Genomic DNA, 16,852 nt, shown 5'->3' with positions numbered 1-16,852 from the left:
ATGCATAAATAATATCTATATTTTTTTACATTTATTCTTAAAATTTGCTGGTAATCAATCAATCTAACTCTTTATTTTTTCTTTCATTAGAAGGAATCTGATAAATCTTTTGAACATTTTAACTGAAAATTTTATATTTTTATGGTGTTCCTGAGGTTTTGAAAAACATTTGTACAACAGCATATCTTGTCCTTTTTTCAGTAGCTGACATGTTGTAGTGTAGGCCTACATTTTACATAGTAGGAATTGGTCTTGTTTGTACTGGTTGTTTTGATTTCTATGCATTAACGACATTCGTAATGCTTGTTGTTGAGCATTGTGAAAGTACACAGCGGTAGTTGCTTCTTCCTCATACCCTAAATTTGATTAATATTTCCGATGATGGAATTTATCAAATGAATTTGTGAAGTGCATATTGCCTAGACAGTCAATAAGAAAATGAACTAATGTTACGTGGTATTATGGGGACAGTGCTCTCCTTTGTAGTCTTAAGATGATAGGTTAGGCTATGATTTTGCAATAATAAATTAATAATTGTGAACTTATGTACATAGCGCATAATGTGAAATACATCTATGCGCGTTACAGCACGTAAAGGGTGGGATAATTTATATAAAGTTGCACTTAATAATAGAAATAAATAAATATCAAAACTAAATAAATATTAACTTTATTTTAACTTATGAATAATTTAAAAAATACAGTAATTTTAATTTTCTTTGATCTACTTAATTGTAAAATATTCCTTTTCTTGTCCTTATTACATTACTTACCTTTTCTTTTCCATTTTTTCATGTCTTTTCTTCCTCCTAATACTTTGTAAAACAACTAATAGTAATAGATGGATTTATGAAGTGCATATAAACAAGGTGTCTATAAGTTGTTTTCATTTAATATTATTCATATTTTTTATTTTAATGATGCAGTCCAATTGGAGCATCAGTAATTATAAAAATCATATGATTGAAAAAACCATAAGCAAAAATCTCAAGTAATATCTGATAAGCTTCTTACAAGTTTATAATATGTCATAATTACAGAATCGCATTTAATAAAAAGCCAAAAATATTGTGAATATAGTTGAACAGATGATTTTAATACTAAATTTTTTTATAACATTTGTTGTGAAAATATTTTTAAAATGTGTTATTTCTTATCATGGAAAAAAAGATAAATACAAAAAAATAAATAAAATAAAATTGCACATAAAAAATAATGTATCAAACATTAGAATATATAGTTAAATAGTATTTAAAAGTATATTTCACTGTTAAATTTAAAATATTATACCTGCTTAGTTTTCTTATGTGAAAATACAAATATCTCTACAAATCACTATATTAATAAACTAATGTTAAATTAAATTTCAAGTCTGTACAGCAAGTGAGCAAGTGGTTGATTGAGAGAGACTATATTGTCTGCCAGTGTCTCTGCTCAGATAGTTGGTTTGTTTTGCCGCTCATTTTGTTTGTTTTTACGACCTGCCTCTTTTGTAATATCGAAGGTCAAATCTTTTTACATTGATACGGTTCAGCGATTAGTGGCTGAATAACGTGTATGCATCTATTTCACAGTTGCTCTCACTGAGTAGTGATTTGTTGCAACACATCAGTGATACAAGCATTAATACCAGTTAGAATTACACAGCTGTCAATAAATTGATCATTATAATGTTTTTTTTAAAAAGCACTTTATTAATTTATTATTTTATGAGATTATTTCCATCATGTAAATATTAATTTTAAGTAGCAGTATTAATTTGGTTTATTTCATCAAACAGAACAAGCTAAAATTGTGTGATAATTGAGGGTAAACCAGCCTACTTGGAATTTTTATGAATGTGGGAATGTTCTTCTCACGTTGTATGCTGTATATATTTTTAAAGGTTTATTGTTTTGGGTAATAAATCATGATCAATAATAGTTTATTTTACTGTTGAACAATAAAAGTCAGTATCTGAGTTATTTTGTATATTATTTAAAGTAAGTTAACAGGGCTGTAGAAAACTAATGTTAATGTAGGTGGTACATTTTAAGGTTATGTGAGTGATAACATTGGTCAACTCTAAATAATAATGAGTGGATTTAAGGATAGGCAAGGTGGTTAATAAAGGTGGGTGGAGGGCCATGAAATTAGCTTTAGACTAGGTGGAAAATTTCAATGCTCCACCCACCATAACTACATCCTCGAGTTAATATTTTATCAAGAATATTTTTTCCTAGTAACCAAAGCATACACTAACTAATAAACAGTTATTCTTTGCATAGAATTATAACCAATCATTTCCGAGAGATCAAGATCAGTGCAAACTTTTGTTCAACTTGTGTCTAATTTGAAGTAGATAACATATTTGATCTTAAATTAGCAACTTATTGTTTTCAGTGTTTTTATGTTGTTTTTTTTACAATTTTTCTATAATAATAATAATAATAATAATAATAATAATAATAATAATCTTTGATTTGAAGTGGAAAGCTTGATTATCTATGCAGGTGTTTTTAATAAGGCCATTTTAAATTTGTTAAGAGTGTATTGAAATATTGTATTATACATACAAGTACAGATGAAAAATGGAAAGCATTGAAAAACAAAAAAAATATAATTAAATGAAAATCAACAAAACACTTAAAAATACTTTAAAACAGTAAAAACAGGGATGTTATTCATTCACAATCAGTATGGAATCAGTTTTCTATTAAAAGTGAAGATACATCGTCATTATTGTCATCTCATTATCATCGTCATTTAATCGCCATTTGCATTGTTGTAATTTATTTCAGTAATAAAAGAATATTAATGTATAGACCCGACTGCAGAGTGAAGTTTACTGTGCTCTGTTTTTATGTGCTAGATGTGTTTATCACTAGTCGCAACTAAATATTTATTGATGAACCTGGGAATAGTCTTGCTTCGCTAGTACCAACCAGATCATTCCAATTTGACTGGCTATATCCTAAGTTGTTTTTTTTTGTATACAAATTCACAATGTAAATGTCATACAGATAGGAATTCAGTTATTTGGAGTGGAAGGTGAAATCACATGATTTGCTCTGTTCACATGTTGTACTTGCATATTTACCATGTGATATAGACGCTGTGTCACATGGGTGGTTCTGTTCTTACTGGGTCATAATCAGTTGATATTATGAATTCCATTCACACTGGTTTTTCTCAGTTGTGTGACAAGTGGAATTGAATGCTTGTGTCCGTAATGACCATTGTTTGATTTCCTGATGCTAACATCTATATCCTGCTTACATCTATCCTCAATGTGAACATTTTTAACACTATATGTTAATGGTATAGGTAATGTCTTTTAATAGTATATAAAGTAATAAACTTTAAAAAAAATGCACAAATATTTATCCATATTGTCATAATATCATTCATTCAAATCATTATCATTATTCAATTATTTGTTTTATTATACATAATCAGGGTTGTAGCTGTAGAAAACTAAGTGAGTAGTAGACATTTTAAAGGTGGGTGGGTAATAATAACAACTTGGTAAACTCAAAGAGTGGATTTTAATAATGGGCAATAGGTTATTAAATGTGGGTGGAGGGCCATTAAATTAGCTTATAATAATAATAATAATAATGATAATGAAAACTTTATTTAACTACGGAAACACTTGTTCACCGCAATGGTGTTTTTCAACAAGGCCGTAAAGGCATTGTACAACTCAACAAAACAGAAATTAAAACAAAAAGGTAAAAATAGACTTATTAAAAAAAGAAAATCACATTAGGGCTTACTGAAAGAAACTTAACTACATTAACTAAACTGAATTATCGTAAATAAACTTACATCATTAACTATAATACTTTAAATTGATTTTAATTTTCATTTTAAAATTGGAAATTGTCTGGGTAGAAAACTTTAGACTGGGTAGAAAACTTCAAAGCTATGTGGCCGACCAACCTCCATATCTTAATAAGTCCTTTATAATTTTTAAAATATTAGAATATAATAATAAATAATATTAAATAATTTACCATACTTAAAAGACAAATTATTTGATGTGGAATTGTTAAATGCCAAGTGTCATATATTTATTACAAATTATTCTGCATTATTCATCTTATACTAATCAATTATGCACTATGTTATTGCCATTTTGGTAACTGGGTCTGAAACTAATGTGCCTTTAACCTTTTCTCAATCAGATAATCTGTCAGACAATCAATCAATCAGTCCAATTCAATTCAAATAGCCAGTCAAACCCAAACATTCTTATAGTACCCATTACCCATCATAATTGATAATGTTAAGTATCTTTTGAAGAGTAACTATTGTAGTTAATGTTTAACAAGCACATTTATATAGATCTGTCAATTTGATGTATTTTTGTACTCACTTTATTGCATCTATAAAAGAGTGAATACAATCTGCAAAAGAGGTACAAAAGAAATTGTAGATTTGACAGTGCATTTAAAGTAAATGCCCAGTAGCAGATTTTGATTATATTCAAAATCAAATAAGGTCTTCTAAAAACGTAATGTCAATATGAAATGCATGTAATAGTTGGATAATAAATAATTAAAAAAAATCTTGTGAAAGTTTGTAATCTGTTTTAATAATTCTGATGACATTTTTTCGTTGATGTTTGCCCTACCTGACGTGTTATCATACTGAATGCTCAGAACGTTTTGAAATACTGTGTAAAAAATCTCGTAAGTGGTTCATTTGGAAATCGAACGAAGACACTAAGCTAGTTATCTGGAGGTTATTTGGGAACGTACTGAGCATTTAGTACGATAACATGTCAGGTACAGCAAACATTAAAGGATTGATTTAAAACAAGTAATTTGATTGGTTACTTTTATTTTCTTTGACAGCACTACAAGTGCGGAGGCTCTGAATGCTGCCGCAGGATTGGATGAAAATGACACAGAAACTCAAACTAGTAAACTGCTTGATGCGATTGGATCGTGGCATTTCACAGAACCAACCAGGAGGGCATCGTGTGGATGTACCAGGCAAGACATGTTTTTCTTATTATGGTTAACTGTTTAGCTAGACAACGCCATTACTTAAGCACCTGTGAGTCATGCATCGGCGGGCTTTGCGTCTCAAATTGCCGATAAACGGTGCGGTGTTGGTTTGGTTCGGTTAGGCGTCTAGAGTGCTGTTAGTCTAGGTTTATGGTTATTTTTTTTTTTTCCGTTTCCTTCCGTTGTTGTCAAGCACCTCGAGGTTGGTCCAACAGGAGGCGCTATACAAATTGCAAATTTTTATTATTATTATTATTATTATTTAAAGAGAAGATATATAATTGGTATTCAAATCAATACTGAAGTAATTTCTATATCATGAATATGTAACAAAATAAACTTCCGGTACACCATGTATTAGAATATAGTTTTTTGCACATGGTGTACTTTAAGTTAAGTTATTTTGTTAATTATACTGTCATGCAAACATTCAAGAAATATTTTGATGATAATGAGATTATGAGATCCAGGTTTCTCAACATTTTTTTCAAGGTAGTAGTACAAAACAAAGATTTTAAAACATATTTATATTTTTTTTCCCTTTACCATATCCATTGTTTTGACGTATAAAACACAATGATTCAAGAAATGCAATTGCACATGTTCAAACATTATATTTATAACCTTATTATTCTTGATTAGTCATATTGTTTTGTTCATCTTGCCATTATTCAAAATATACATAATTATTATTAATAATTAAGAATGCCTAAAATCTTTTCTCCTTAAAGATTGTATTTTTTTAAACATATAATTTGTCATCCTTTGTAAAGCACTGTGACATTACACCGTTGTTTCACACTTATTTTCTTTTGACAGGAACCGAAATTCCAAAATGAAAGCAGCTTTAGTTCCACTGGGCACTAAGGTTCCGGCTGCGAATTCTCCACCTACGAAACACAAATCGGATTCTAAGCAAGACAAGCAACAGCAGCAGCGCTCAAGGCCAATAACTTTGTTTCATCACCGAGTGCCAATGGCCGAGGATTTTTATTCAATGGAACAGGAAGCAATGTCTCACCGATTGGGTGTGCCAGTAGGGGGAGTTGTGTCAATGGACAGCAAAGCTAAACCAGGCTCTGGAAATCATTTGATGCGGTCGGATTCGAATCAACCTCAGACACCGCAATCGGCGGCACCGTCGCCTCTCACCGCCCCTGTTAATCAATCATTAGGTGTTGGTGAGCGAACCATGCCCACTCTCAGCCCTTACCCTCCACCGACGCGGGCCGGTAGTGATTCGGGGACCCCAACGGCCGGTAACGCACCCGTCATGAAAACGGAGCCGTATCCCGTATCTTTAGAAAACAAAGATCATGTGTTTACAGAACTTGCCAAAGGTGAGAGGACTTCAAATAAAAAATCTGTTGAAGCAGATGAAAAATCCGAGGATGAAGTATTATGGAGACGGTTTCAATTACCGTTGAACTTTAAAAGGCCGTTGTTGCCAAAGACTAATCTCGAAATGGATGATCAAGCTGATATTCTGTTGGACACTCTCTATGAAGCTGATAATAGTGATGAGTAAGTAAACAACAAACAATTGTTGCCTAGCAACTATCACCAAGTGGTTATACAGCTTAAGTGGCTCCACAGCTAAGCCATATTTTCCATAGATTTTTCAATTAATGTATCAAAACTTAAGCGTTTCCGATTAAACATGTAATTAAAGCACCAAAGCACAGCATCTTTTTGGTGACTGATGTTAATTGTAACGTTTGCAATGTACAGATTAGGGTATTATGTCTGGAAATTAAGTGAAAATGATTCATCACTTGAAAAGCTAAGGATACGTTGACTTAAATGTGGAGGCACTCAACCATATAAAGCTTGTGTAGTGTTGCTTAGTAACAAAGGGAAATTATTTAATAGTTATTAATCTTCATATATTTTCTTATATAAATCTAACTTTATCTTTATATAGCATTATATTGATGTGGTTACTCTGTATTCAGAATCATATTAATTGTTAGGAAAATGTTTTTTTTCCCTAATGGCATAGGTATAAATTTAAATGAGTAAAATTTTTAATAGAAAAATCTAAGGGCGTATTTGGCTTCATACAGTATTTCAAGAAGTAGAAAAACAAAGAGTTGAGTTAAATAGCCTCGTTTCAAGATATACATTGGAATAAAAAAATTAACATGCATGTACCGAAAACGAGTTGGTGTTGATGATGATGGTCTTACAATGTGTAGTAGGCTATGTTTCTAGTATCAGTAATTCTCTTGAATGGTTGTTTTACATTACTATCTGAATATTTTTCATTTATTATTAATCTTTGTTTAAGTCTTTATTGTGAATGAAAAAAGCCTAATAAATATTTTCTATTCATCAGTGCTGTATCATGCACCTTGCAGGCAGGGATATAATTATGGTGGGTGGAAGAAGGCTGGGCCTCCCACCCTTAAAGTCTTCCACCCAGTCTAAAGCTAATTTAATAGCCCTCCTTCACCTTTATTAACCCCCTTGCCCATCTTTAAAATCTACTCTTATTTAGAGTTTACAAATGTTATCACCCACCTACCCTTAAAATGTCTACCACCCACCTACCTTTAAAATGTCTTATCACCCACCTACCCTTAAAATGTCTACCACCCACCTACCCTTAAAATGTCTACCACCCACCTACCCTAAAAATGTCTACCACCCACCTATAGTTTTCTACAGTTACAACTCTTTGGTCATGAGCTACTTCATTATATTTATTTTAATTTTAAATAATACATTTTTTTAAATTATTATTTTGTGATATTCATTTAATTTTATAGGCCATTTACACTGCTTCTACTTTTTTTTTAAATGGTCAAGTAGATAATTACAATGTTTCTGATCTTGAGTATGACCTAATTCTCGCTTCCGCTACTCGAATTCAAGCAGGCTGCCACAAGGCCATGATATTGGTGGTTTAAATACTGGGTTTCCTTTAACTATAATACTGATATTAAATTTCAATTAATTAATTTTTTTTTCAACAGAGTGTTCTACCAACCACATAAAAAGTTGCGGCAGGAAAAGACGTATTTATATCGCAGTGACTTATTGCCAGGCATCTATGATGATAGAAGGCCTTTAAGACTGCCCTCACCAGATATTGACCCTTATGCATTTGAAGAGTCCGATATAACATCGCCAAATGTAAGATCCACAGAATGTGAATTGTGATAAATTATTAATTATTTAATCATTTCATTCACAGAGAAATGTCGCATCACATAGTCAAAAACAAAGAAGTACTATCTCTCATGAGCTAAAAAAAAAAAATTTGAAAATTCAATTTCGTATTTGAACTATCTAATTTGTGTATTTATGTGAGTTATTGATTTTCTATTACAAAAAAATTTGAATGAGATAAAAATGTCTGTCAATTGACGGACAATTACATAAATCCTTTCTTAATTCTTTTGCATAGAACCAATGAATCTTTGTAGACAAATGTCTGAAAATCAGGGAAAACTTTTTTTTTCCTTGTTTTTGGTTTCAAGTTGGTAACTTGTTTTATCCTTTTAAATCAGCTATTCAAAATTTTAAAATATTTGTTTAAATTTTCAGATTTTTTTTGCCAGACAATGCATCTTTAAATTGGGATTTATATACTAACTAGTAGTTCCATTGATAGTTTATAAATAAGTAAATATCTATAAAAAGACATATTTGTAGTAATATCAGACATTGAGGCATTGCGATTCATTTTGACCCTTATGTAGGTCATCATCAGGAATAATAAGTTTGTATTCATAAATATCTATATCATAGTGTTACTGAAAGTCAACCAAAGAAAACAGTATCAAATTGATATAGCTAAGCAATAGATTAGTAACCAAATAATTAATATGTAATAAATTAGAATTTGTATCTTAATTTCATGAGGCTTGTTAAGGCCTTAGCTCCCATGTTTGTGGTCATTTAAGCCCAGAACAACTTAAGATTAACTGGACATATAGGAGGGAGATCTATAACTTGAGTAGCAAGAAACTCTGTAATCTCCAATACACTCACTGCTATTTCCTGTCATTTTCTATCCATTCTCGGTGTTTATGTATATATACAACAACTGAAACCTAGTAGTAAAAGCTTGATATGCCAATTTCTTTTATAATCTCTGGCCAAGTTAGATATGTGTCCGATAAAAAGCTATGCGTCATACAGTTTAGTCATAGAAAGCATTGTTTTGGTTCATAAGCTCGACAGATTGGACCTATTTTTGTCAGCAGTGAAAACTAATATTGCCTTATCCCTTGCTTCCTTTTACTGCTTCCTGTCTCTCGTCTGAGTTCAAGCTGTAGAGGGCGTTGTTGAAGGTTTTCAACAATAATTCTTTAACAATCATTTACTATCAGAGGAAATAATTTTTAAACAGAAAGCAAGGAAAACCTGGTCTAAAAAATTATTCTAGTTGCACTGAACTATTCCGATATTGCTTCTATTGTACAGCAATACAACATTTGTTTTCCAGTGGTGTTGATACAAAAAAATCAGAGATATGACTTCTAGAATAAAGCATGAAAAAAAAAAAACAACTTGCACAAAAGTGGTTCCAAAGATTAAGCACCTTATAAATGTGGTAACACTGTTGGGGTAAATAAATCATGTTTTTATTAAATAAGCCAACGAAGGGAATCACTACACATTGTAATCTACTATACTGTACTAGAAAATAATAAATATAATTTTCCAAAATATAGATTTCTATCTCTTTTCACTATTTCCCAAATTGACGTAGGGTACAAAATGACTGTTGACTGGAATATACAGATGATGTAATTTTTTTTTTTATTTGATGATATTTGCAGAGTGGTCGTACAATGCCAGCTTACAAGAAAGCTAATGCAAAGGTCAGACCAAGGAGAAGGGGAAGTTTTAAGGCTAAACCAGATAAAAAGAAACAGGTAAACCACAATACTTATGCATACATTTGCATAAGGTCACATCTGTTTATATATTATAAACATGATTACATATATTTTTTTCTTTATAGAAACATTTGAGGGTACAATTCTGAAATTTAATTTTTTGGGTTTTTTTTCCTATATTATTCATTGCAGAAATTATTTGAATTTTCATCGTAGTAAATATACCTATTTGAATAATTTAATATAGTAGTAATAATTATACCACAATTGATTGAACAAGCTTCTCTTTTAAATATGTTTTGCTCTCAAATAAGCGAAGTACCAAATATGAATTTTTACTTTAAGCATCTCTTTCTCTCTCTAATAAGCACTGCTGCTTAGGGATATTTCCTATTTATGTAAACGTAGTGGCACTTACCACAAGATAGCATTGAAGATTTGTATCGTTTAGACACTTAAAACAACCCATTTCTCACAGTATATACAGTAACATTGCAACAAGACAAGATAGGCCTATGTACAACACATGGTAAAACCTTCACAAATTCTGAATAAGCATGTCATCATAGTATTTATACAGAATATATAAAATACTAAATTTCACTAAATACTAGATTTTATGCTATAACTCTATAAACATTTGAAATTTATATTCAACACTTAATTCCAACAAATTATTTTTACTATCATTTTGTTGTTGCTTTTATTTTAGGAGGAAGAGATGAAACAGAGACAAGGTTGTGAGACGGACCAACTGAATTCAGGTGCCTTACCATGTCTTGCCTCACCGACAGACCCCATAACAGATGGCGGTAAGTAGCGTTTTAAGTATGTCTATTTGGATCTGTAGCTTGGTGTTTAATACCCGATTTTTACAACAGAAAAAGATGTGACATGAGTCTAGTGTTGAGGTATATTTAGAATGCAGCCCAGGTACATTGCATCCATGTTTTATCTGTACAATGAACATGCGTCCCATTTAATATTCATGTTTGAAAATCAGACATCTCTGTAAGACTTCCAATATATTTAGCATGGTTCTGTGCTTTTGTGCATGTGTAACAGATCAAATATTATATTTCCCTTTTATCTTAAGGGGTGGATTTGGGTGAGGGGTATGGTCCTGGGGGGGCCCCCCTTTTTTGGAAAGTAAAAAAAATAGGGGAAAAGAAAGAAAAAAATGGTTGCCCAAAACACCTCAGAGGTTATTTTTGGGTGTCTAGAAAACAAAAATTTCGCGGGGGAATTTCCTGGACCCCCTAGGGTGGTGTTGTATCGATCAGGTTTTTCTCCCCCCCCCCCTTTTCGGACATCTGTGGATCTGCCCCTGATGTTCACTGAGTATCAATACAAGTACCAATTTTTAGCAGGGTTTTAAAACACTTGTGTGAAGACGATTGTATCTAGGTAGAAATAAGTCAGTGTATCTTTTTTTCTGATATGAATTGGGTAGACCTATATTATGAAATTCGTACCACTTTCAAACAAATGAACACAAGCAATAATGATGTGTTAATGTCATCCTCAGGTCAGCAGCATATGCACCAAAGGAACTCATCTTCATTTTTTCACGAAACAGACTTGGCTGTCACCAATCGGGATTTGGATCAACTGTTTGACAGTGACGGAAGCGACGATGACCCAGGGGTAAGTCTAATTTGATATCACCCTTGTATAACTGGGATAGTACCCCAATTTCAGCATGAAGCTTTCCTTTACTTGATGGTCAAATAAGATAATAAAAATACTTAGAAACAAAATAGGGATCACTTTTTCAAAGAAGCAAATAACAATTGTCAATCTTTTAACACAAAGCTAACCCTTTAAGTTGATACTGAACACCGAGACAACCCCAAAATGTGAGCTCTCGTGACAATGAGTCTTGTGGTACAAAAAATGAAAAATGAGTTATTGATATATTTAGATAGATGACCTATATAAGCTTTATTGTGGTCTTTTAATCATGTTTCTAGGTTGAGTAAAACCAGAGTAAGATCATTTTAAAGTTCAGGTGTCTAAAAACATACATAAGAGAAAATTGCCTCTAAAGATAAACAACTGATAAATTTTGTGTTGGTTTTCCTATCAATTCTGAAAATTAGCTTTACAAAATGTGCCTCAAAAACATGATTACCTTAGTAAACTCAACTCAGAACTTCTGCTACTGTGAAATATACACATTAAACTTATCAGAAAAAATTAAATGTGTATTGTCCCATGCTAAATACCCAAAAAAATCATTAAAATATTTTTTGAAATTAACTTTTCCATTTTGAAGTAACATAAAAGTTATCAACTTGAACATAGAAATTAGTGTATTTAAAAAATGTCTACCCATCAGTTTACAGCAAAAAATGATAGAAACACTTCCATTAACTGGAAGTGTTTCATTATTTTTATTATAATTATCCAGTTTAAAATTAGGGTGCACATTTTTAAATTCAATAATTTTTATACATTAGTTAATAATTTGTATGTTACTGCAAAATTAGCAAGTTGATTTCAAAATGATTTTTTGACATTAGCAAGGGACAATACATCTTTAAACCCAATATTTGACAAAATTTCACTTCAGATATATTTTCTTAAATATATCAAGTTGACCTGGTGTACCTCAAGACTCACTTTGTCACTAAAGCTTTCAAATTATCAGCCCCAAAATGGTCTTGAAGTGGAGGGCAAACTACTTATTCTTTCCTCCTTTTCCTTATGATTTTAGCCTTTCATTCTCTTGTTTTTACATTTTCGTTTTTTTTTTTTTTATATTGCTTATTGTGACTACTGCATACTGAGTGGTATTAAATTCCACTATTACATTATATTACATTACATTAATATTGCTACCATATAAAATTAAAACTGACTTGAGAAATGTGTACAGGTTCTTACCACCTGTTGTGGCGCTAGGGAAGTGTCTTATTTCTCAAATGCCACGGACGCAAACCTCAAAGGGTCAAAGATCAAACTGAAGGGTCATAGTTCTGATGAGACATTTTCTTGGTTCATCAGTCTCCACTCCCTGCAACATGGGTCGCATAACGGGTTATCGTAGGTCAAGAAGATGACTTAATTACCTTTGGCATTTGCACTATGTAACTTCATCAGATTGATAAACTGTCTTAAAAATATGCTTATTATCTATCCTAGCTCATTTCCCTCCTTACTGTATTTGTTTAATATAGGATATATAAAATTAAAAACTAGATATCTGACCTAAAAAAATCCAAATAACAAAGTATGCTATTGGATATATTTGATAATCACGTAGCCACACATGAAATTGAATGGAAATATAATAAGTATTATAAGCTAAATGACCTTTACTAATACTAAAGAGAGATCCTATTGCCAATTTGTTCCCTGTTTGTTGAATTTAATGTAAGAAAAAAAATTTAATATTTAAGCATAGTTAAAAAAAAAACCCCCAGAAATATACCTTCTATTTTGATGTTTAAAAAATCAGTATTATGTAGGGTCAATATATTTGGGGGTTTTTCCCATTGTTATTTTTTTTTTTTGTAATGATATAAGAGTGAGTTTTAATGACAGCTAAATGTTTTTAATTCCCAGGAACCATTTGAAGACTTGAAAACACCTGGACCCACAATTGATGACAATAATAAACCTTGTATGGGAAATTCCCTTTCTAGTTCCACTGGTGTTCCAGGTAAGATTCAAACAGTGGATTATTTTTATACCTGGAGTTGTTGCCTTGTAGTTTGGTGATTATGTAGTGAAAAATACACTGAGGTAACATAACATTTAACCAAAAAGGCTGTTGTAATCAATTAATCAATTGTTCCATTTTATATGCCACCATTCCAACAGTCAGAGCTCCTGTTTGCAGTTCAATGAAGGTTATAAAAACAGGTGTGCCTTGAGTAGCAACTAGAAACTTTCCCTTTCCCACCTCCCCTTCTTCCCCCCCCCCCCCCAATGAAAAATGCATCATCTGACTATTTGTATTGTGATTGATTCAAGTCTCCTAATATAGTTTGAAGTACCAATAATATCCATTGGATTTTATAAGCATAACATTATTATTGTTAACTACTGATTCTAGGTTGGCCAAGGACGTAGTAGTTAAAACGCAATGTTTTGCTTTGCTGTTCTAGCCTTCATGACGCTTTGGATTATTTATATGTTTGGCCTGAAGATTAAACATGTTGGCACACTTGACTAATTTACATTGGATTCAAATGTTGCCAGTCATCATCTTAAAACATTGACTTTCTGACAACATGCCAAAGACAAGCCAGATAGATCCATGCTGGGAATAAATTAGTCAACTAACACAAATCAAAGACTAACTAATGCCCTCAATCTAAAGTCATTGGAATATTCTCTTTTTTTTTAAATATATGTGCAGGTTTATCCATTAGTTTTGGCAAGTTTTTAACTTAATTAGTCACCTGTAGGCATTTTTGCTATTAAAATATCAAACAGAATGTTAAGTGTCATTGGAGAAGATAGTGGTAATGAAAGTAATATGTATAATTAGCATGGTAGTATTAAGTGAAACTGAACAGGCATAAAAGCATTTTGAACGAAAAATTGGCCCGATTTTGGTGGGGAGGGATGGGATTATACCCAGGGATCCCTGTGTGCATAAACAGAACGAAAATGATGATCGTTTTGCAAGATGGCAAAAGCATTAGAACAACTGCCCTACGATTAATAGCCTATTCAAAACTATATTCCGGTGAAGAAATCAGAGTTTACTCGAATATCAAAGGGAATGGAACACCCTAATTAGTAGGCCCAAGCTCCTAGCTAGAGAGTCCATATCTTGGTCTTTCCTCAAGCTAGGTCAGCCTTTGCCTAAACTTTCTTGACGTCGTAAGTTATTTTTTGCCCAGCAACAACCAATCACCCATTGCATGTGAAGACCGCCCACTTGTGATGCATGATGTAACAAGTTATTTTTAGCAGCGAGAGTCTCTGTGTAAAACATGTGAGTCTTCATGCTGTGAATTAACGATCCGATCAGCCTACTGGGCGTGTCTCTTTAGGGTCGGACCGCGGTGTTGCCTATTTTTAGCCGCAGCTAGCGAACTTGTTTATTTTAGCAACAATAAACAACAAGAATTTCCAAGCATGGGCTTTGTATTCAACTCTACGGCGACGAATTTCTGGTCTAATCAATGGGAAGAGTTTTAGGTCTGCCAAATTCGGATCTAAATCCTTATATTTTGTGAGCATTTGTTAAATTTGCCGACCTAGGCCTACTTACCTAATTATACCTTGGAACTTTGCCCGCTAAATGCCTGTACGCGGAGTTTGGCGTAAGGTTGGGGGTGCGATTATACCCAAGGTGGGACTACACCCGAGGAACTTTGGTAATACTAATAATATTTTGATGATAAATTAATGAAAAATATGATATAATGATGCTAATTATATAAATTGTTTATTGATATGTTAATTAAATACTAATTATCCTAATTTTAATCATTACAATAATTATTCTAATTATACTTATTCTAACGGTGATAATTATGGTAATATTAATGATGGTCATGCTTATAACAATGATGATAATACTCTTTAACAGTTTTTATTTTTATTTTTTTCTAATTGTATGTCATCATTGTTAGTTTAATTTTCAAATTCCTGTCTGAACATGTTTTATCTTTCCATACATGTTTAATACTATGATGCTCTTTATTGTGACAAGACCAGCATTGGAGTATGATACATATTACCAACGGTCTGATTTTAGAGCAGAACAGACAAGTGATAAAACCTGCTACATGATATATGCTTGCTTACTATTATTTAATTCCCTTGTGCAGTGTGATGTGAGAAAGCTTTCTGATTAGAAACTGCTTTGTTTGACATTTTTTTCCACAGCATCCTCAAATTAAAAATGTTCATCCTTCATTTGTCTACTAAACACATCATTATTTTATTTATTTATTTTTATTTCATGTGCAACCATCACCATGTAACTTGATAGTTACATAATGAAATAGTTGTTGATAATCTAAGTTTCATAAGTTTGTGGAGGTGTTTTTTGGGGATTTTTTTCAGTTGTTTTGAAAAAAAAAAGTTGGCTGTCACAGCAATTGAACACAGGGATAGAAGTCAGGCATTTTAACCACTAATCTATACAATTCCACTCTACTAAATGATACCATAGTGCTGATTAATTTTTTTCTTGTTGCAAGACTTTCAATATTACACGTTATTTTCACCCCTCTGTAGGCACCACTGGGCCAGAGTTATCACAAATGTTCCCAACACCGCCCTCATTAGAACAGCAGCACACAGCTTTTTCTCCAGTCACACCGGGTACTGTGGAGTACACAAATCCAGGATCAGCAGGCATGACGATACTTGAACCACCGGTAATGGTTAATGGTGAGCTGACGGAGGTCGAGGTTGATGAGGATATGGGAAGCCCAAAACCTCATATCATAGAGGTAAAATAAATGTTATTTAAATTCTGAATACGATTTATTATAATTAGTTAAATTTAATTTTGTTTTTATTGTCAATACAAAATATGTATTTTAAGGACGGGAAACATTTGACTTGAATTAACAAATACAATTTTATCTCCTTTTTTTTTTAGTTGTATTGTCCTTAATTTTTTAGTTAAATTGTTCAATTGTGCAGCACACCCTTTGTAAACGAGTATCTGTGTAAAATATAAATGTTGTTATTGTGTCGTATTTACAACAATATAAGCGCTTAACATAAAGCTTATACAGAAGATGTACCAGTAAGGATTCACAATTTTATAATTTCACTATTTAGTCTATTATACAAGTAGAACATTTATTAATGTTCAAGTTCAACAGAACCATTTCATTTTTGTGATTATTCTGTGTTTTTTTTTTCACCTTTTATTAAGGATTGGACATATGTATTCAAGGTGTCACAGGTGGAGAAATTTGTAGGACCAAGTATGTATGCACCACTCAAGAATCTACCTAGCTCCAAGCTACCACCCTTTAGAATTCCAGATAATTGCTACTATAAGGCATCTTGGCAGGT

General features: G+C 32.0%; 1 protein-coding gene across 1 annotated transcript in view; it reads left to right on the top strand.

The window, feature by feature from the left end:
* Nucleotides 1-16,852, top strand: part of LOC117102491 (mediator of RNA polymerase II transcription subunit 13-like) — an 83,332-nt gene that overhangs the window by 45,737 nt on the left and 20,743 nt on the right. The window contains exons 9-17 of the mRNA XM_033242774.1: nt 4,842-4,982; nt 5,817-6,521; nt 7,976-8,135; nt 9,791-9,886; nt 10,563-10,662; nt 11,379-11,497; nt 13,421-13,517; nt 16,058-16,275; nt 16,710-16,850. Of these exons, the coding sequence (XP_033098665.1) occupies nt 4,842-4,982; nt 5,817-6,521; nt 7,976-8,135; nt 9,791-9,886; nt 10,563-10,662; nt 11,379-11,497; nt 13,421-13,517; nt 16,058-16,275; nt 16,710-16,850 (1,777 nt within the window). The remainder of the gene's footprint in view (nt 1-4,841; nt 4,983-5,816; nt 6,522-7,975; nt 8,136-9,790; nt 9,887-10,562; nt 10,663-11,378; nt 11,498-13,420; nt 13,518-16,057; nt 16,276-16,709; nt 16,851-16,852) is intronic.

This window comes from Anneissia japonica, unplaced genomic scaffold (genome assembly GCF_011630105.1).
Source record: "Anneissia japonica isolate Jap-2015-1 unplaced genomic scaffold, ASM1163010v1 scaffold287868_len458714_cov195, whole genome shotgun sequence".
Classification (NCBI taxonomy): Eukaryota; Metazoa; Echinodermata; class Crinoidea; order Comatulida; family Comatulidae; genus Anneissia; species Anneissia japonica.
This window is presented reverse-complemented; position numbering and strand designations above follow the sequence as displayed.